Source organism: Pseudonaja textilis, chromosome 6 (assembly GCF_049901715.1).
Source record: "Pseudonaja textilis isolate UNSWEBS1 chromosome 6, rPseTex1.2, whole genome shotgun sequence".
Classification (NCBI taxonomy): Eukaryota; Metazoa; Chordata; class Lepidosauria; order Squamata; family Elapidae; genus Pseudonaja; species Pseudonaja textilis.
This window is the reverse complement of record NC_141995.1, coordinates 60741190-60763327: the sequence shown is the minus strand read 5'-3', so window position 1 is coordinate 60763327 and position 22138 is coordinate 60741190. Positions and strand designations below refer to the sequence as shown.

At 36.9% G+C, this 22138-nt stretch overlaps 1 protein-coding gene across 1 annotated transcript; it reads left to right on the top strand.

Annotated features, from left to right (window-relative positions):
- Nucleotides 1-314: 314 nt before the first annotated feature.
- TMEM144 (transmembrane protein 144) lies at nucleotides 315-15901 on the top strand. The gene is made up of 12 exons (XM_026699981.2): nucleotides 315-705; nucleotides 3520-3711; nucleotides 4703-4825; nucleotides 5850-5949; nucleotides 7628-7708; nucleotides 8044-8125; nucleotides 10491-10576; nucleotides 10812-10930; nucleotides 11516-11635; nucleotides 13344-13441; nucleotides 13767-13820; nucleotides 15470-15901. Exons 2-12 carry the CDS (start codon nucleotides 3573-3575, stop codon nucleotides 15551-15553), a joined length of 1086 nt encoding a protein of 361 aa, XP_026555766.1. The 5' UTR covers nucleotides 315-705; nucleotides 3520-3572; the 3' UTR covers nucleotides 15554-15901.
- Nucleotides 15902-22138: the final 6237 nt, after the last annotated feature.

Below are 22138 nucleotides of genomic sequence, written 5' to 3'. Positions count from 1 at the left end.
GATAGATAGATAGATAGATAGATAGATAGATAGATAGATATCGATTTCTAGATCTCTATAGATAGATAGATAGATAGATAGATAGATAGATAGATAGATAGATAGATAGATATAGATCTCTTTCTATAGATCTCTCTCTCTCTCTATGTATATATATGTATATATATATGTGTGTGTACATATATATATGTATATGTATATAATGTGTGTACACACACACACACACACACACACACACACACACACACACACACACACACACACACACACACACACATATTCTACTCTAATCTCGCGGGATCCTAGCTTTAAGAATTGACGCGAGAGTTTAACTGTCTTTGGGTGCCTCCCTGCGAGGGTGGAAGTCTTTTGCGCGCCGGGTGCGCATTTACGCTTGGAAAACAACCCTTTGTAGGCAACGAGGCTCAGACAAAGAACGCGCTTTTTAAAAATACGCCGAGTCTCGGCGCCTGCCTGCTCCGTCTGGGCTGCAAAATTTCCAAAGGACCGCGAAATGGCAGCCCATCGTTTCAGGAAACCTTGAGCCACTTTCCGCTGCCACGCCGCGGTTGGCAGCTGGGCGAGGCATCATGTGAGCACCGGGCGGAGCTCCTGGTTTCTTACAGCTGTTGCCCCTTCAAAATCATCAAAGCAGGAAGCAAAGAGCCGGGAGGCTGTTTTGAAAATAACATCGGTGTACGAAAGGTAACCTTTGCCTTTCTGTTGACCGCAAGCAAAGACTTGCATCGACGGCTGGGTGGTCTCTGCGGCTTCAGTTTTGTAAATTGGTCAAGCAAGCAAGAAGGGAAAGGAAGCTCAAACAAGCAGAGACAATGGAAAGTCGATGGTGATATTATTATCCAAATACCAAAGCATTTGGATAGGCTGCTTGGTCCCAACCTTGTGGTTTCCAAATGTAATATATTATACCATTCGCTGTCCATAAAGCAAGCTGGCTAGGTATCCTGCACGCTGCATTCTTGTGGGTCAATAAGGTTGAGGAAAGGTGGAATAAATCCACCCTGCATTCAGTCACTAAAGTAGTTTTTAACCTGCTTGCTTCTTTCCAAATTAGGAGTCTAGACCCTGAAATCATAATCCATTATCTGACATGGTTCAGTATTGGGCTGATTAGATGGCAGGAAAAAAAAAACCATGTACAATTAGTGTCAAATTCACATTATATCCTCCCTTTTTTTAAAAAAAGGTTTTGAATAGCTTGACTACAGAACTAAACCATCTACTGGTGATGGTCGTGTAAAATGAAAACACCATTGCTATGTTCATAGTACAGTGTGCTTTTGAGTCTTGTTACAAAACCCAACCCTCTTTCCTTGAAAATTTACTTTACAGAGCTATCTTGAGGGTAGTTATGAAAACTCAAGAGTAAGACTCACACGATTACTATGGTTGTTTTCCTGGAAATGTGTCATTAGCAGACCACGTAACATCTTGGGTACGCTAATGCCAAAACAAAAATCCATTGTACAGGTAGGACCTTAATTGATCCCCAAATTTTTGTTGCTAAAGCAAAACATTTGTTAAGTGAATTTTGCCCCATTCTATGACCTTTCTTGCCATAGTTGTTAAGCGAATCACTGCAGTTATTAAATTGGTAACATGGTTGTTAAGTGAATCCGGCTTCCCCAATGACTTTGCTTGTCAGAAGGTCAACAAAAGGGGACTATACAACATCGGGACAAATATGAGTCAATTGCCAAGCATCTGAATTTTGATCGTGTGACTATGGGGATACTGCAACAGCTGTAAGTGTGAACAACTGTCATTAGTCACTTTTTTTCAATGCCATTTTAACTTTGAAAGGTCACTCAACAAATTGTTGTAAGTCAAAGACTATCTGTATTAAAAAAAAAAACAGTTCAATTTACTGCTACAACTAAATAAGGCCGAAATGACCTGGCTGATAATCAAGATGTATTTTAACATACAGTAGGTATATTGTGTGTTCCTGTTTATTGCCCATTGGTAGTCAGTCTGCCACATTGGGCACCAATTGAAGCTTCCAGATGATATTTAAGTGGTAACATTGAATTTCAACATATTAGTCAGATTAGGATGTTATCTTCAGTCGGGCCAATGTAGGAATGGTCAAAGCAGCCGTACTAGATATGAGTCTTCTAGAATTTCAACAAAGATGTACAGAGAAGAGCAACCAGGAAGATTAGGGGACTGGAGGCTAAAACATACAATGAACGGTTGCAGAATCTGGACTTGTCTAGTAAAGAGAAGGACCAGGGGAGACAGGATAGCAGTCTTCCAATATTTGAGGGGTTGCCACAGGGAGGAAGGGGTCAAGCTATTTTCTAAAACACCTGGAGGCCACACAAGGAATAATGGATGGAAACTGAACAAGGAGAGATTTAACCTGGAAATAAGGAGAAACTTTCTGACAGTGAGAACAATCAACCAATGGAACAGAAGTTGCCCTCGGAAGTTGTGGGAGTGCCATCGCTTGAGACTTTCAAGAAGAGATTGGACTGCCATTTGTCAGAATTGGTGTAGGGTCTCCCGCATGGGTGAGGGGTTGGAGTAGATCACCTACAAGGTCCCTTCCAACTCTGATTACCCGTTATCTGTCCTGCTGCTGCATCCTGGGGATGCACAGACAACTGAGGGTCAAGGAGTGTCTGACACTGTAGATCTACCCTTTCAGAAAAGTGCAGCTGTCTTCCAGAATGAGATGAACATCAACTCCAGAATCTGGTTTCCTATTTACCAGATTTTAATGTTTTGTTCTTAATGTTGAATGTTTTTAATGTTTTTATTGTTTTATGTTATGCTTTTATATTGTTGCAAGTTACCCAAAGTTGCTTGATGGTGAAATGGGTGCCGTATAAGTTTAATACATAAATAAAATATTTTTTTTGAATTACTGCTTTAATTTTACCTAAAAGCTAATTGTAAATCAGAATAAAGGGGACTATCATATTGTAATACTAGCAGGAGGACTTTGTAAATTGTGTGATGTGTCATTTATTCTGTGTGTTAGGAATTGATAATCACCTAACAGTTGGATTGGAAATATATAAACCAGGATAGACAATACTGTCTCTTTAAGGAAATGCTAAAATTGTAATTGGGTGTGGTTCTTCAAACGGCCATAAGATGGAGCCAGAAACCTGGGTTGTTAGTTCTGTTGTTGTTAGTTGCTAGTTGTTCTGATGTTCGATGTTCTTGGTTCCTGCATTTTTCCCTATTGACTGTTGCTGATCGTCGTTCTTCTTGGATTGCTGTAAGACTATTTACTGAACTGTTTATGATACTGGACTTTGTTATTTGGATTACCCCTGGATGGAATACTGACTGCTTTAACTGTGTATGACTTGGACTACTTGTTGGACTTTGCTTAACTGTTTACTGGGAGTAAAACCTACATTTTACTATTCAGTTTATCTGTGTGCTGGTCGTGTTATTCAGTACCACTCTCACTACATCTCCCTGTGTGCGCTCATTCTCCTAACGGGGAATTACCTCAACATCATGGTTTTCTCTTTCTAGTGCTGCCTGAAGAAAGGGAATCCAGAGAAATCAACTCAGGCACTGAAAACAGGATGGAGAGCTGGCAAGAGATCCCCTACTCTGTCAGCAGTAATACAACAGATCTGACCATTGGCTTCATTTCCTCAGCAATTGCTGTTGTCTTATTTGGATCCAACTTTGTACCGGTGAAGAAGTTTGACACTGGCGATGGTAAAACATTCATCTTAAAACAAAATTGTTGTTATCATGCTTGTTATCATGTGTGCAAGTAGTTGGCCTTTCACTTAAAGAGTCCCTTTAAACAATTATAGCTGATATCTAGCTTCCACGAAAGGGCACATAAAAAATACTTCTAGGTGGGCTGAAGCATTTAACAAACAGAGGTCCAAAGTTACTCTAAAAATCATATTTTAACAAAACATAAAGGAAACTTTATGAAATGTATCTTTGTAAGTATACAGATCTTATTGTTTGTCTTTAAATAAAATTTATATGAGTAGTTGATATTTCTTGCATATTGTTGTCTAGTGCATAGGAACCAGATAAATGGTCTAGAACAGGGGGTGCCAACCTTTTGGACCTCAGGGACCACCAAACTCATAATTTTAAATCTCGGGGAGCACTAATATGAATTTTGACTGACGGTGGCTTGCTGACGTTGGTGGGAGAGAGAGAGAGAGAGAGATCTGCTCTAACCTCTCTCTCTCTCTCTCTCTCTCTCTCTCTCTCTCTCTCTCTCTCACACACACACACACACACACACACACACACACAGAGGCACTGCACACAGGTTTCCCCCACACCCTTTGCACAAGCAACAAATTTTGAGTGTTTAATATATAGCTTGATCAGATGACCTTTGGCTCCATTGGTTTTACTTCTTCACCTTACATTACTTTTCCTATATTCTTTTTGATCCCATTAGTTCATCTCTGCATATTCTCAGGGTATAGCTTCTCAGTTTACTGCCTCCTCTTCACCATCCTTTTTACTTTTTCCATTTTGAGGGATCTCTTGATCACCAAGACTTTTAAAAAAAGGTTTTTTAGTCACCCTTAAAGAGTGAAGCTGAACAGTAGCTAACATGCCCTTTTACTCGTTGCTGCAGTTTCATTTATAAACATTTCATGACTTCGCAGACGTTTAATCAGTATTAACTATGTTGGTAATTTATAATTTTTGTTCTCTTCTTTTATTCTAGGAATGTTCTTCCAGTGGATTCTTTGTGCTGCTATCTGGATTGTTTCTTTAATTGTTAACCTGATTCAGAACAGCCCTAAGTTTTGGCCTCTTGCTATGGTTGGGGGCTTTTTATGGGCTACAGGTAATATTGAAATTATCCTTCTCGATCAAGTTTATTAGAGAAAGTTCTATCATAATTTGCATTTGATTTATAGGAGTGCAGTAAAATATAAAATATAAAAAAAACCTAAGCTTGACAACATATTGAGTTGTAATCTAGGTTATGACAAGCTGTGCGTTTATCTGTGAGACAATGAATCAACTGTTGTGTCATTCATGACACCCATATTTTTCCTCATTGTTAACTTGTGATTTGCAATAGCAGCACCACAGTTGGACTCCTAAGGCACTTGTTTTAAAGGACAACTAAAGACTCACTTTTTCATCTGGGGATTTGCAGGGAAAAAAGTGTTCTGAAATCTAAATGATTTTAATATTCTATGGAGGTTTATTTTGTTTTTAACGGTTTTATGTATTTGTCTTTATTAGAAATAGTTCTTAATCGTTTAGTATGCCATTCTGGGCTTCTTCAGAAAGAATAATGCAGTAATGACATTAATAGAGTAAGTTAGAAGAAGATTTTCGTTAATTTTCTATATTAGAAAATTACAGGTTATATTTTAAAGATGTTTATATCAGACAAAACACTTAGATATGATAATGTAATGGGCTCAGCCTAAAAACTCTGAGGGAAACATTTGATGTGTCCTGCTTACCTTTTCATCAAGTGGTAAGGGTCTCTGGGTATTTTAAAGTATGTGAGGAGAGATGCTTTATCATTTTCTTGATTGTTCACTATCTTCCCTTACATGTAGGATTGGAATGTATAATATTTGTGAATTATGCTTCATTTCATTGTACTCAGTACAGTGCAAAGCTGATGAGCATAAGAAATAAAGCTACGGTGATCTCCAAAACCCTACAAATCCCTTCTGCATTTGAATATGAAAGAGTTACTCCTGTCCAATATTCATACAATTATCCATCAAACCATAAGATGCATTAAAAGTGGTAATTGATGGTAATTATTATAGATCATTATAATTATACAAATATATAGATGTTACTATTTTTGTCTAATCAATGGGTTTCATTCTTCCGTGCAGGTAATGTAACAGTTGTTCCAATTGTTAAAACCATTGGGTTAGGCCTTGGACTTTTAATCTGGGCTTCTTTTAACTTGCTCACTGGCTGGGCAAGCTCAAGGTAAACATTCTGCAAACTTAACATTTACTCCAAACATGTATTTGTACCATTTAATCAAAGATCAAAAATAAACTTCTTGGAGATTTTCTTCTTTACATCAGGGATCCCCAACCACTGGCACCAGTCTGGGGCATGCCAGCAACTGGGCTGTGTAAACAGGCAAAGCCCTATCTGCGGTATGCAGGCAGCATGCAAAACCTCACCTTCCGCCGAAACCTTCAGTCAGTTCTCCATGGAACCAGTCCCTAGTACCCAAAAGGTTGGAGGCTGCTGATTTACCTCATACTTGTTTGTAACGAATTGTACAAAAGGATTACATTCTCTTGCTCACAAGATTTGATTTAGAAATGTGTAGTTGCTTCATTGGTTACAGATCTTTTTTGGAAGATTCTTTCTCTTCTCAGCCACCCCCCCTTTAGATAAGTTCGCCATAGCATTAAGCATGTAGAAACGCTAATAAGCATTAAGCATTTAAGTGACAGTCTGCTAGAGGCAATTATGCTAGTACTTTAGAAGAATTTTAATTTTTTTTCAAATCTTCAGAATAGTATTAACCCTAAATAGTATACTTCAAGTGTTTAAAATATAATAGTTTAGATGTAGAAGGTGTCAGATAGCCTGCCTGCCTATCTATCTGCCTATTTATCTGCCTATCTGCCTATCTGTCTGTCTATCTATCTATCTATCTATCTATCTATCTATCTATCTATCTATCTATCTATCTATCTATACTATGCTAGTACCTTAGAAGAATTTTAATTTTTTTTCAAATCTTCAGAATAGTATTAACCCTAAATAGTATACTTCAAGAGTTTAAAATATAATAGTTTAGATGTAGAAGGTGTCAGATAGCCTGCCTGCCTATCTATCTGCCTATCTATCTGTCTATCTGCCTATCTGCCTATCTATCTATCTATCTATCTATCTATCTATCTATCTATCTATCTATCTACCTACCTACCTACCTACCTACCTATTACATTACAAACACAATGAAATCATTAATTAGGGAAACACCATAACTTGACTACATTCCTGCTACATGAAGATATACAAATAAATCTCTCCAGCAGGCAACCATCAAGGATGGACAGTCTGTGGTCCTCTAAAAATTCAACATCAGAAAGCATTTATTTGTATAACTGCATGTAGCAGGAATAATCAAGCTGCCGTTAATGGTGCACAGTGAGAACTAAAGTTCAACAACATTCAAGGAGTCAATGTTGCAATCTCTGATCTAATTTTTTAAACATTTTAAAATTCTTCTACAATACAAACATATAATTGCCTCTAAGGGGCCGGCATTTATTAAGCGCTTAATGTCTATTAGCATTTCTACATGCTCTTATTTATGGTAAACGTATCCAATTTAATGGTGGGAAGATCGGGACGAGAAGACCTAATCTGTCAAAAGGCTATAACTTCTTCGAGCCGCCATAGAAGCAAATAAATATGGAATAAATTACATTCAAATATAACCAGTACGCTAATATTTAAAAATCTGATGTTCTGAGCAAGAGAATATAAATCCTCTTGCACAATTCATTACAAGCAGAGGTACAGACACACAGAGCTTTTTTTCCCCCATTCTTTCCCTATGCTAATTTCATTTCTATAGCTAAAAAGTCATTGTGAAACTTGGAGAAAATAATACATGTTTTTAATCTATCTTTCATAGATTTGGCTGGTTTGGAATTGACCCAGAAGAAGTCAGAAAACCAGTTTTGAATTATATTGGAGCAGCACTTTCACTATTTAGGTTTTTGAAAACATTATCATTCTCTTAATGGTTATGGTAGTCTGATTTTAAAATATCTGTAAGTAATCATTCAAAATCAGGTGAATTTTATTTTTGTTACCTAAGCTACAATCTAAGCATGCTTTACTAGCAAGGATATTCCACTAGATTCCTGTATATGTTCCAAGAAAATAAATATTGGATTGTTTTAAAATTACTAATGTTCAGAAAACATCTAAATATGCTTTTCTTTAAACAGTAAAGGATAATATACCACAGCAAGTAAAGAGAAAAACACCAGTTAGTTCAAACATATACTCCTTATGTGGATGACTATTGATGTTCTCTCTTTGCAGCTGTATCATATTTCTTTTCATAAAAAGTGAAGTTGAAAACTCTTCACTATCTTCAGAAAGCAGTCCGTTATTAAGAGAACAGGTATGTTTCTTTTTATTATTATTACAGTTTTCAAGATGGTGGCTAAAAGCTATCAAGTTTGTTTCGGCTACAGGATTGGCACAGATAGTATCCTTGACCTCAGAGATACTGTGGAGAAAGGATAAAAAAAAATGTGTCTCAGCATCAACTACTTTAAGATAAGTTGACTTCAGCTTCCAGGATTCCTCAATCAGCAAAGATTTTAAATGATGTAAAAGTACCATCGCATGACACTGGGTATCACCCCAGTAAATGTATGCCTTTGTTGTGCAATAAATATTAATATGGAGTTTTTCCAACCACTTACTGCAAAGCTTTGTGATAAACCCTGTAAGGTGCAAACTTTCTTTTCCCTTGTGGGAATCTGTTTCAGACTGCTGATTTTCACTGTTATAGATCTATTCAAACAGAACTTTTTAAAAGTTAGATTACATATTTATCAAAGGCTGTATGTGCATGAAATGGGTACATGCCTAACAGCTGGCGTTATCTCTGAAAGCATCTGTTTGTTCTGTTGGATATTTGACAGGTGACTACCTTGTCCTCTAAATTCTGTTAAACAAGCTTCAAGAACATAGTGTTTCTTTTCAGAACTAAAAAAAAAAAGATTGTAGAAAGCAGACAGCATTGAAAACTATCATAAACTAGTACTATATTAATTGATTAATTTAAATAAATATTAGCGTTAGTATCATAGCTTTTTTATCCAAAATTTATATTATTTTCCTCTTTCTTGTTTTACATGTAACAATAATGATATGAAATAATCAATACTGAAAAATAGTAAGTGGCCCAATATCATCCCAGGAGCTTTACGGTTGAATAGGGATTGGAACCATGATCTCTACAAATTTGTAAGGCATGAAGACGTTGCACTATGCTAGTTTCAGAAAAGCCTTACTAGGAGAAGTGGCCAAAATTGAGAATAGCCAGTTCTGTGTTCTCAACATCTTTTGGCTGCAAGGATAACATTCTGCTTCCTGCCAGTATAGTATGTTTTCATTTGATTCCCAGGCATAATAGGAACTCTAACACCATTTGTACAAGAGATGTGGAAGGCAGTACTCTAGTCCCAGGAATGGAAAGGATTGATAGTGCATATTAATTGTATTTATGTAATACCATTACAGTTGGGCTGAATAACAGTGGCTGTGGATAGTTGAACAGCATCAGAAAAGGAAAAAGAGCTACCAAATTGTGTTTAGGCAGGGGTGGGATTCAAATTTTTTAACAACTGGTTCTGTGGGCGTGGCTTAGTTGGTGGGCATGGCTTGGTGGTCATGTTATTGGCTGGGCGTGGCCAACTCAATATCACTCACATCGAGGCACACATCTCCTCGCCTGGCCCCTCATAATGCTGGTGATGCTGCAACAGTCGTAAGTGTGAAAAATGGTCATAAGTCCCTTTTTTCAGTGCCATTGTAATTTTGAATGGTCACTCCACACAAGCAAAGTACCAGCAAAGGAGTGGGGAAAAAACTCCAGAGAAGTTCCTGAGACAGGAAGTCTAGTCCTGCCAAGAATGTAATAAGCGTTAACAGAGAGGCAGTTTCTGTAAGAAACACCAGAATGTTTTCTTCCTGCCTTCCTTACAGGATTAGGCCAGTAATTTCTTCTAACAACCGGTTCTCCGGACTGCTTAGAATGTTAATAACCGGTTCTAGCGAATAGGTGCGAACTAATAGAATCCCACCCTGTGTTTAGGGACACAACTAATAGCAATAGCACTTAGACTTATATACCATTTCATGGTACTTTACAGCCATCTCTAAGCAGTTTACAGAGTGAAAATATTGCCTCCAGTAATCTGGGTCTTGATTTTCCCAATCTTGAAACCTTGAGCTGGTCAGAACTGAAACTCCTGGCAGGGAGCAGAGTTCACCTGCAATACTGCATTCTAACCACTGTGCCCCACAGCACTTACCTTGCATCTGTATAATGTAAGAGAATATGTGTTAATAAATTTTACCTCGAACTATTTTGGGAACAAGTTGAGGCAGTTCTTTCTTCCATTAATGTATAACCAACTTATTATTATTTTTTACAAAAGGCATATTAACCGTTTAATTCAATTGGTGCCTCCTTATGTTTCATTTAGAAAGATGTGCATTGATTTGCAATTTGAAATGAAAAGTTACAAAAGAACGTATGATTTGCCTAATTATAGTAAATGGTGATATCAAGTCTTTAAGAAGCAGGAGAATTTGCTGATCTGGATTTTCAAAACAAAATAAGTTTTCATTGTACCACTTAATTCACTTAGGTAGAGTTCTGTCCATCAGACGTAAACTGAATCCAAGTTTAAATGCATTCAAATCCTTTTGGAAATCTTAAAAAAAATAAATGTTTTTATTTTCATCAACAGTCTATCAACAGTTCTGAGTACAGAGTCGAAAACAGGAGTGATGTATCTTGGGTGGACAACCTTTCTCCATTGGGAAAAAGAATGGTGTAAGTTCAGGGCATCTTTCTATCCCATCTTATTCCCTCTCTTGCGTTTTGTGATAGCTGTTAGACAAAAATAATTGGTAAGCTCAACATTTGGTTGCAGTCAAGAACTTTTTGCTGTTTCCTCATAGATAATAATTTCTGAAAATCAGTAGCTGTTCTCCAACAGTGTTGTATTCATGTGCACTTAATGTTGTGATTAAGCCAACTTAAAATATTTGTCTTTTTTTCCTGCCAGAGGCTGCTTTCTGGCTATGATCGCTGGGATATTCTATGGCTCCAGTTTTGTACCTGTGTTTTACATCAAGGACCATGGCAGAAGAAATGGGACTATATATACAGGAGCTAGTCAATTTGGTAAAAGCAAATGACTTCTTCTGAAAGTCATGCTGTATATCCTAGAAGAGAACTGTGGCTGTTTATGGTATAAAGAAGGCGGGGTGGAGGGAGATTTTTTACATATGTTTCTTTTTATATTTCTCATGCTACTTGCCTCAGAAGTAATTTCAGAGAACTTTTAGCAGAATTTTTTGTCCTAAAATAAATTGTTTACTTAGAAAAATAAATATATATTATTTGGTTTGATCCTAAATTTATTGTGTTACATTTAATATTCTGAAGGCCATATTATTTGCTGCTAGATGTTCTTTTTTTGCTTTACAATTTTCTGAAAACGTTGTAATAATAGGAATGGGATATTATTTTTACTCTTAAGTCTTGTGACCAAGGGTACTTCTGGCTTTTATGGGTCTTCTATTTATATGGCTTAGTTTTGATACAGATATGAAAATGTTGACTAATTAGAACAAAAATCTCCCACTTAATAAACTGAATGATTGCAACATGAGACCTTGCCTAAATAATCAGATCGTTGAATAACATTGGTGAACTTCCTGAACATATGTTTTAAATATGTTGTATATCTTTTGATATTTATTTCAGATTTAGATTATGTATTTGCCCACTTCAGTGGTATCTTCCTTACAAGCACTGTCTACTTTCTCCTCTACTGTGCAGCAATGAAAAATAACCCTAAGGTTTATCCTAGAGCCATAATACCAGGTATAAGTTTCAAGAAAATGCAAAGGCCTTATTCAAATTTATAATAGGGTGGGATTCTACCAGTTCACAACCAGTTCTATAGAACCGGTTGTTATGATTCTGTGCAGTTTGGAGAACCGGCAAATCGCGCCACTGACTGGCCCCTTCCCCCCTTCTGTCAGATTTCTGCTTTCTAGCTAATCTAAATTGCTGTTGTACTGCTTTGCCTTCGCCCAGGAGGCTTCCCTGAGGCCCAGTCAGGGGTGGTATTCAGGGGATTGGGAGGGTGGGAGAGATGTGGCCTGAGAGCAGAGCCGAACCTTCCTTAGGACTGAAGCTTCTATTTTTCAGTGCAGACTCAGGCAGCAGATTGCAGAAAGGTAGATCTCTGAGTGAATCTGTGATTCTGCAAGGAGCTCAATCTGCTTTGCCTTATTCTGGGTAAAAGTTAAAGTTGAAAATAAATATATATATATATATATTTTCTTAAGTTTTCGCGGGTACTTACATGTATGGCATTCGGCCTTGCTCGGGTATTTTCCCACGTCATAGGAGTTGTGCTTTTAAAGTTGTAGTGACGTTTCAGTAGAAACAGATGTTAAGAAATTTGAATTTGAATCCCACCCCTGTTTATAATCTATTTGGAATATGTATCTTGTCAGTAAGTACCTTTTAATGATGCCTGCTATTCTGGGCATGATTTTAGTGTCTTCTGAGATCAAATACCAATATTCTTAATTGAATTTTAATTTAATGTAGTGTGTTAGTTCAGTGTTCATAAAGAAAAGATATAAAGTAAGTAGAAAAATAAATCCCTTTAGCTCAGTCTGCTGGAGTTAGACTTCAGAAATATTAATTCTTTGCTTGTTCTAATGTCAAACATTGGAAACAACAGAGAAAACAAGCAAAATTTTTATTTCACTTGATTGGAAGACTAATACAAGTTCATTTTAAGGATCAGAACTAAATCATGCATATAAATACATGAAAGCCACAATTCTGTACCCTGTTTCTCCAACAATATAGCCTCCCCCAATAGGAAGTCCCAGCATGTTTTATAGGCATGAAATGAAATTAAGCCCCTCCCCCAAATTAAGGCCTATATTAAAACATGCAAAATGGGAATCATGGGGGGGGGCTTGCTGTTAGGAAGTATTTTTGTTGCATACCCGGATATGGTGCTGCCTGCATTGACCCCGATACGAAGTGCCCCGCCAACGCCGAGGTCAACATCCAAGCCGTCGCCGCCCGCCTGCCCGAAGATGCAAGGGGGGGGGAATTAAGTCACCCCTGAAAAGACGGCCTAGGCATTTTTTCGGGGCTCAAAAAAAAATAAGACCCGGCCTTATTATATGAGAAACATGGTACTATATTTTAAATATGGCCTCAAGATTCAATATAAACTGCTTCTTTATCTTTGGAATTGCCCTCCAGCCTTACATAGCTTTTCTAGCTTAAATTCTGTGTATATAAATAATATCCTTTCTCCAGATAGCATTGATCTGACAGAGGATATGTGTGTGCACAGAGAAAGATCAGGATCCGCAGAAGTATCTTCTTCCCTCCTACAAATAATAAGGAAAAGAAATCAAAGAAGGAAATCCCAAAGATATTTGAAGAGCTCCATGAACTCCATGTGTCGTTGAAGGAGCATGGCATGCTGGCAAAAATATTCAGGACCTCTCCAGGGTGTAATGCTATAGTAATCTTTTATTCTTTTCCTTGTCAGGGTTTATTTCTGGCACATTATGGGCAATAGCCAATTGCTGCTGGTTTATAGCAAACCATTATCTCAGCGCTGTTGTGAGCTTCCCAATAATCACTGCTGTAAGTATCAGAGAAATTCTTGGTTAATAAAAGGGAGAGAAGCACTTGGCGAGCATCTCCTTTATGGAAGTTTCATGCTGCTTTTAAGGACTCTTCTGTGCAATGCATTGCATGCTATGTTATTCCTTGGGAGAATATTACTTGATCTCAAATTTTAAAATTGACTTTCATCTGGCTTTGCTTTATGTAAATGGGTCTCCTTATGCAAAACAGTTGGCTCCAATCTATGACAAGCTAGCAGAACAGATCATTCCTATTATTTTTTCCTGGTTCTCCTATCTGGCATTGCTATTCATAGTTACTGTTCATCAAATTTGTTTTCTAGGGTCCTGGTTTTATAGCTGCAGTGTGGGGAGTGCTGGTGTTTAAAGAAATAAAGGTATGAAGAACAAATGAAAGCAATGTTGCCCTGCACACAGTACCTTCATCTTTTCCTATGATATTTAGTGTGGTTTTAATAAATGGGGACAGCAAATTAGATAATTGGGTTGCATGTCTGTCTATCACTTGAGACCTTCAAGAAGAGATTGGACTGCCATTTGTCAGAAATGGTGTAGGGTCTCCCACTTGGGTGGAGTGCTGGACTAGATGACCTATAAGTTCCCTTCCAACTCTTGATTATCTGTTATCTGTTATCTTCCATTTTGTCTAGAATTTTAGTACAGGTACTCCTCCACTTAAAACCACAGTTGAGCTCAAAATTTATGTTGATAAGCGAGACATTTGTTATTTTGAACATGACATGTAGGGAAAATTATGTTCATGTCTGAGAAATAATTGTATTAAGAGGTTTATGTTTAATCTCATTTCAGCGTAAATGAAATTCATTAGAATTTAATTTATGGCCTATTTCTACCCATTACTTTTAGAAGTGCACCTTCAGAAAGTTAAATGTGGCCCTAAAATGTGTATGCCATTTTTAAAAAAGAGGTGATAATAATCTTTCCACTAATAGAAGTAGAGAACCTGTCTATCTGGTGTTCACAGAACAATCTGTCACTGAATGTCCATAAAACCAAAGAACTGATTATGGACTTCAGGAAACATGGACAGAACCACGCCCCACTCATCATCAACGGAGAACGAGTGGAAACTGTCCCTATGATCAGATTCCTTGGCACCCATATTTCAGCTGATATCTCCTGGTCCCCTAACACCACGGCCATAGTGAAGAAGGCTCAACAGCGGCTGCACTTCCTGCGGGTTCTCAGGAAGAACAATCTGGATAAGAAGCTGTTGCTGGCTTTCTATAAAGCCTCTGTGGAGAGCACTCTGACATACTGTCTGGGTGTGTGGTATACAGGTTCCTCAGCTGAGGACAGGAAAACTGTACAGAGGGTGATAAACACAGCTCAAAAGATCATTGGTGGCCCTCTGCCCTCCCTGGAAGATTTAGCCAGGTCCCGCTGCCAAAGCAGAATCAAGGCCATTATAGAAGACCCCTCACATCCTGGCAATTATCTTTTTGACCTGCTTCTGTCTGGATGGCGTTTTAGGTCAATAAAATCCCACACCACCAGACTAACAAATAGTTTCTTTCCCTGGGCCACCTGAACCGCAAATAAACACGAAGTCACTACCTCATCAAGATGTGAAAAGATGTGAAATCTCAATACCCCATTCAGATGTATAATAACATATTACAGTACAATCCATCTCTTACGTATTATACTCGGCTAAGCATTACAGTCCGTGTTGGATGTATATTTTGTGTATATTTGTAGATATTGTACTCTCAAATTGCAAATGGAGACGTGGGTACTTTATCTTGCTTATCTTCATTTTTAAGTGCTTTGCTTTTATTGTATTGCGAACAGTTGCTGGGGTGCATCCATAGTTTTGTTGCACTTGTACAATGACAATAAAGTTATTCTAATTCTAATGATCTTATAAAATGTATTCTAGTGCATATATATCTGTACCAGAAATTTATTAATTGTCAAACATGCTAATACTGTTTTCAGTTTCTAGAAAATAACGTTATTTCTCTTCTTGTTTTCCCTTTTCCATCCCATAATGCCTATGCAGGGACTAAAAAACTATCTGCTGCTCTTAATAGCATTCTGCATTATTTTGGCTGGATCCCTCTCTACAGCTTTTTCTAAAGTGTGAAGAAACACCTCTTGACCCAGCAGATGGCACCACGAGTTAATACATGTAAGACGTTCAAGATTGCTCCTGATCTTTGGAGGCATCACTTATGTCTTTGTTCTCACCATAAAAACAGAAACTTTGGGAGGAATATTTTTAATGAAGAATATTCACTGTGGTCTGTCTTCATTGCTTAAAATAAGAAACCCATTTTTTTAAAAAAAAAAGCTTAAGTGTGGACAGTTAGATATCAAGCGTTTTTCAAAAGTTTTGATGCTGTAATATTTTTTTATCTTGTGGCTGTTACCTTGTTGGGAAGGGAAGGAAATATTTGAAAAATGTAAAGAAATAAAATATACTTACCCTCTACATTTCTTTTCCCATTCTTAGTTTCTTTCAGTACACAGATTTATATTAAAAAAAAAATTGGAGGACCCCTCCTAAATTTTTCATTACTGGACTGGTCCTGAATTATTTGAGAGTTTTGTTTTCTTACAGGCTGACAGTAAATCCATAAACATCTAGCTATGTGTGCTATGTTGAGACTCACATTCAAGTGGCTTCCTGAAGTTAAGCAGGCCTATGCAATATCATCTGGGAAATATTGTTTATAGTATTATAGATTTTTTATATAAGAAGTGTAGAATATATGGATTAAAAAAAATAATATCTGAGGCTATGTATAGTTGTGCAGAGAACTCACCATGGCTCTTTGACTGAAATATTTGATTGAAGTATAAGGGGATTGTAATTAGTTCTACAGGTATTGTACAGATCCAAAAGAAAAGAACGCAGGAGCAAATTGCATAGAAATAGTGGGAACAGATCAGTAATGTGTAATGTAATAAAGTGGTAATGTGTGATTTTAATAAAGCAGGAGATTCCACATCCCCGTTTTGGTAAAATAGGACCAAAACTCTAGATTTCCTCACCCTGATATAAGCAGATCTCTATGCAGGAAACCACAGATCAAAAGAGCTCAGAAAGAAAATAATCTTAATTAGAGCAATGTGATAATGAAACCAATTATCTAAAGGGTTGATAAGCTTTTGAAACGGAAAGCACGTGGAAAGTACAGAGAAAATCGAGAATAGAGTTTTAAAAATTTGAATAGACTCACTTGTCTTATCAAAGCAGATGTAGCTTATACATATATAAATACAAATTATAAACTTTAGTACAATTTAAGATGCATAACCATATGTGCAGAGGAAACAGTTTCAAATTATTGAACACTTATAATTTAAAAAATGAGTTTTACTCGTTACAAAATGTTCCACATTTCTGCTTTTCATCTGTTCTCTGGATCTTTTTTGTAAAGTATGTAGCTGCTGCAGTTGCTGTTTCTTTCCTTCTTCTTGATTAACTGTTCACGTAATAGTAACACTGAAGAAATACTAAGCAAGTCTTAAACCAGTGGTTTCAACATGTGGCCCTCCATATCACTTTTCCCAGTCTGCAACATCATCAGAGCTGAGGGCACTGTCTAGCAAGACCAGGGCACTGAACACCACATATATGCTTAGCCTGGGCTGCAGGAGATTTTCCATGAACAAGAGAAGCTTAATAGTCCGTTCAGTTCAACCTAAAGTGTTCAATCCAACCTAAAATAACCTAACACCCATTGGCCAAACCATAGAGTTGGCATCCCAGAACACCTTGGCCTGAGTGGTGCCACCAGGGTATCCTCCTCCTCTATCTCTCCCTCTCTCTCTCTCTCGTTTTTTACCTCACAAATGCCCATTTCCCCTTTTACAACATTTTATATACTTTTTAAATTAAACAATATGATGGTGTGATTAGAATATTGCTTGACATTGTCTCCCTTTTTACTAATCTAATTCTAATTCAAGGTGACTTTAAGTTTCCCTTGTTAAAGCCTGACCTGGATGTTTGGCAAAGTAAAAACTATTGATCTCTGATTTAGACAACAGCATTGGACAATTTGTTGACAGAGATGAAGGAAGTGAGCAATGAACATAATAAATAAAATTATACTCCTTGCACATTATTTATTCCATTTCCAATTCTAGCCCATCTGCTGTCTTTAATTATATTTCAGGCAACTTCTAGGTAACAAAAATACCATCTGCCATGTCTGTTACCCCACTGAGTTTATGTATTAGTGGTCTGATAAATAAAGATCTGACAGTAATTACTTTTGGCTCAAGCCGGAGCCATATCTCAGTGTAATCTATTTTCTAGAACCTTTCTATTACATTGATTAAGTTTTATTTATGTAGCTTGCGACCAAGTCAGTTATTTCTGGATGAGACATCATTTCTTAATGAATTCAGCTCCAGTTATAACAAATATGACTTTATAAGTTGGAACTTTCTAAGCCTAGAGATTGACAGGGGAGATGCCTCCAAGTTAATTCTTTTAATGTTATTTAAAGGGGAAGCAAATGGCATATATTGCATATGATCTTCAAACTCCTTTGTTTGTGGTCCCAGAGCCCTTGGATATAATACTCTTGAAATTATTGACAAATATAATAAGAAAACTAACAAAAAGACACATAATTTATAAAAATAGACTTCTAAAAGTATAAGTCAAGAGTATAAATCCAAGATCCTCTTGAATATTATTGCCATACCACAAAACTATTTCGACTTTTGGCTGTGACCCACTCTCAGATTCTCCCCCCCACCCATATTTCTTTTCCATGTCAATTTAGCTTCAATTGGTGAAAGTCTTTTTGACTAAAAACCCTGACAACTAATCGTGCTATCTTAGGTCTAAACTATTGCAAAACCCTCAACACAGGGTTAAAGATGATTTGGAAATTCTAATGGTCCCAAAAAAGCAAATTTACCTATGCAACACTAATAATACATTCACTGGTTACTGATTTGCCACATAATTCACTTCAAAATATTTAATGTTCTCTATATGCCAATACATTATCTGGGTCTTTGTGGTATTTGATCAACTAGCATCCAAATTAAGGAAGCCTGATGCTTTTTAGACTCCATTTAAGTTTCAGAGAAAATGCTTATGTTGCTTTAAATTAACCCAAATTGCAATACACAGTATAAGATTGTATCATTTATTTATTGCTTATATGGATTGTAATAAGAAATAGCAGTAACTTTAATTTAAAATTTATTGATTTTGTATCATAAAGGAAATTTATAAGAATCCTAATTCTTTACATTGAATGAGTTGGATGATAAAATATTTATTAAATAATTTGAGAATATTACAAAAATTAATGTGTATGGTAATAATTAATATTTATACTATGTCCAGCCATTGATATTCCATTCTATAAATAATGTAAATGGCAGAAATAATCATATCTGGGTAATAAAAGGAAAAAAACTATATGCCTGTTTCTCAAAGGCCTAAACCACTTTACGACTTAGATTACAAATAAATCAGACTCCATGACAAACACAGATAAACACTAAAACTTATAGACAGACTCCAGTCCACCGTGAGCTGTTAATTACAGCATGCTTTATTAAACTAGCTTGCTAGAAGTAGCAAAGGGTGATTCTGCCTCATAACAACACTAATAGACTCTTGGTAAGCAAAATATGAAATCTGAAAAATATGAAATTCTTAATACTTTCAGTATGATTGCATTCAGGCATAAAAACAAACTTAAGTTTTCTACTACAGAACTTCATCCTTTTCTCACTAAGAACTGGTCCAGAGAAAACTTCACTCCTGGGATAAATGGAATGGAAGATTATAACGTACCTAAAAGCAATCTTTTCTTTTTAACAGTTCTGCCCAAGTCTCATAAAACCAGACTGGCAGACTTCCAGGTTGCTATCTTGTTAGCTGGCACCAAAAAGCTCACCCTGGTCTTGAATCACTGCCCTCTGAACCTCTGGCCCTGATTTAATGCTCAGGAGCGCTCGTATTTTTTTAACTAGCACCGCATCAGCCATGCCAAGGGACAGGGATTGTTGCTGCTTCATAAAATGTTATAATGAGAAAGTACAATGAGAAGGTTCAGATTCAATAACAGTGTCAGGTGATGCTCCATTCAAAATTCAAGAAAGAAAACTTAGACTCTTTAGATTAGAGCAAAGATGTCTTTTACTGAAAATGAAGTGGTAACATCAATAGAATTCTGAATCTGAGAAATAAGGCGCGCAAATCAGATATACAAAGTGATGGAAATGTCCCCCCCCCCCATAGTTCAAAAGATTCTTCCAATTAAAAGTTGTGAATATGATCATGTGGACATCTCCAGGTGGTGATGAGGCCTCTGTCCGTTGACCTTGGCATATTTTGATAAAGGTTTGCAGCTGCGCAGAGAAAAGAAAGCCAAGCGAGAAATAGAAACCTAAGAGCAGGAATTTATACTCCCCCCCCTCACTCCTCATTTACACAACACAAGAATGTAACACCTCCAGCTCTCTTCCCAGACATTATCCCCCCTCCTCCCCCCCCGTTACTTATGGCAGCCAAAAGATGCAAAGCAGTAGTAGAAGATCTTGAAGGCTGACAAACAGATCTGTCCTCAAATGAAAATAGCCATTGCAGTCTGACGATCATCGGGTGCCCAGATCACTGCAACTTATGCAGTTAAACCACTATTTGGTCCCAATTGGAGGATCTTGGGAGGGTCGAAAGATCATACAGAGCAGAAAAGGCTATTTATACTGGCATTGTAGCTAAGTAAGTTTTAAAATTACTTGATGATGATACAGCAACTTTTTTAATGAATTAATAGAATGCGTTCAAAATTCATAAATGCTTAAGGGTAAAATATATTTCATATAGCATTGTTTTTGTATAATAAAGAACAATCTTCTTTGTATTCTTCTCTTGAGCACTACTTACTATGTGAGTATGAATTTTTTTTAAAAAATACCCATCATCTTAAAGGTTTTAGAAATTTAACGCCTGCCTTCCCCCAAATTGCGATATTTAAGATGTGTTGGGGTTGCAATATCCAGAATTCCAGTTAGCATGGTTAAAAGCCATAAATAATTTGAATTCTAGTAATATGTATACATGACAAGTTTGTCAGGCTGAACAAGGCTATAGGAACTATAGGAACTATTCAACAACTCCAAGTGAAATGTTTTAATGAAACTGTTTTAAAGATGTTTTAAAGATTTATATGAAGAAATTAGCATCTTTTTAGATAAAACTGTATCTGAGTTAATTATAAGATCAAAGGCATAGAAGGGAATATTTATACTATACTGAAGTGTTTCTAGTACAGCATATATTGGACAGTTTATCTGCTCATTCATGGACTATTCTGGGAAGAGTGGGCATTCAGAAATTGTATCTTCAAAATTTCTGCAGGAGGTAAGTTATTTCAAGTAAAATTGTCTTTTGCTATTATTATTATTATCTCTTTTATTCATTAAATATGAAACTGAGTCAACTGAACATTAAAAAATGCATCACAAATACCATTGACTGGTGCTGATGGTTGATATGGGTTGCTGCCAGAATCCTAGATGACAACCAAGTATCTTCTTAAAATATATGAAGTTCTGAGTGGCGCAGTTTTTTGCAGTTCCGCTGGTGTTATTACAGGAAACTGCAATTTCTTTTGATGTATTTTGTAAAATTCTTGAACATGGTACCAAGTGCCCCAATGACAATGGGTATTACCGTTACATGTTTCTTCCATAATTGCATCGTTTCAATGGCCAGGTCACGATAGTTCGTGATTTTTATCAGTTCTTTTTCTTCGACTCTGGTGTCTCCTGGTAGAGCGATATTAATAAATGGTACGCTTCCGTTTTCGACAGCTCTGATATCTGACGGATTGTGTTCCAAATGATGATCCGTCTATGTTTGAAAGTCCCACAAGATCTTCACCTTCTCATTTTCAACATTCTCTCTTTTATTCATTAAACATGAAACTTTGTGAGATTTGTGTGGGCTCACTTTTGAGCATTTTCCCCCAAACAAGGTAGACTGGCTGGGTGTGGCCAACTCAACATCACTCACATCGAGGCACGCATCTCCTCCCCTGGCCTCTCATGACTGTGGGGATGCTACAACAGTCATAAGTGTGAAAAATGGTCCTAAGTCACTTTTTTCAGTGCCATTGTAACTTTGAATGGTCACTCCACATAAGCAAAGTACCAGCAAAGGAGGGAAAAATAACTCCAGAGAAGTTCCTGAGACAGGAAGTCTAGTCCTACCAAGAATGTAATAAGGGTTAACGGAGAGGCAGTTTCTGTAAGCAACACCAGAATGTTTCCTTCCTGCCTTCCTTACAGGATTGGCCAGTAATTTCTTCTAACAACCGGTTTTCTGAACTGCTTAGAATGTTAACAACCGGTTCTAGCGAATAGGTGCAAACCGGTGGAATCCCAGCCCTGATTTTAACGTATTTCATATCATCCTGTGAAGTTGTAATTGGAAAGATACACAAAAGTGGAGACTGTTTTGTCCAATACCTGAAAATAGGTATTTCTAGGATTTTTGACAAAGTGGTAGCTCCCCACTCCCTAATAGTCACTAATTCCATGACAGGAACACAGAAAAGGTCTTCTGAGGAGAATCTCAAGGTTATACACACACGCAAGCAATATATGATTGTATTGTGAGCACAGATATATGTGTGCATGTGTATATATACACACATGCAACTTCTTTTTCTTCAACTGCTTT

Bases quoted from the DNA above. Each gene is read 5' to 3' on its own strand.
- TMEM144 (XM_026699981.2), top strand. From the start codon at position 3,573: ATGGAGAGCTGGCAAGAGATCCCCTACTCTGTCAGCAGTAATACAACA. The intron at 5,950-7,627 runs GTAAACATTCTG...TATCTTTCATAG, and splicing joins ACTGGCTGGGCAAGCTCAAG to ATTTGGCTGGTTTGGAATTG. The intron at 10,931-11,515 runs GTAAAAGCAAAT...TATTTATTTCAG, and splicing joins TACAGGAGCTAGTCAATTTG to ATTTAGATTATGTATTTGCC.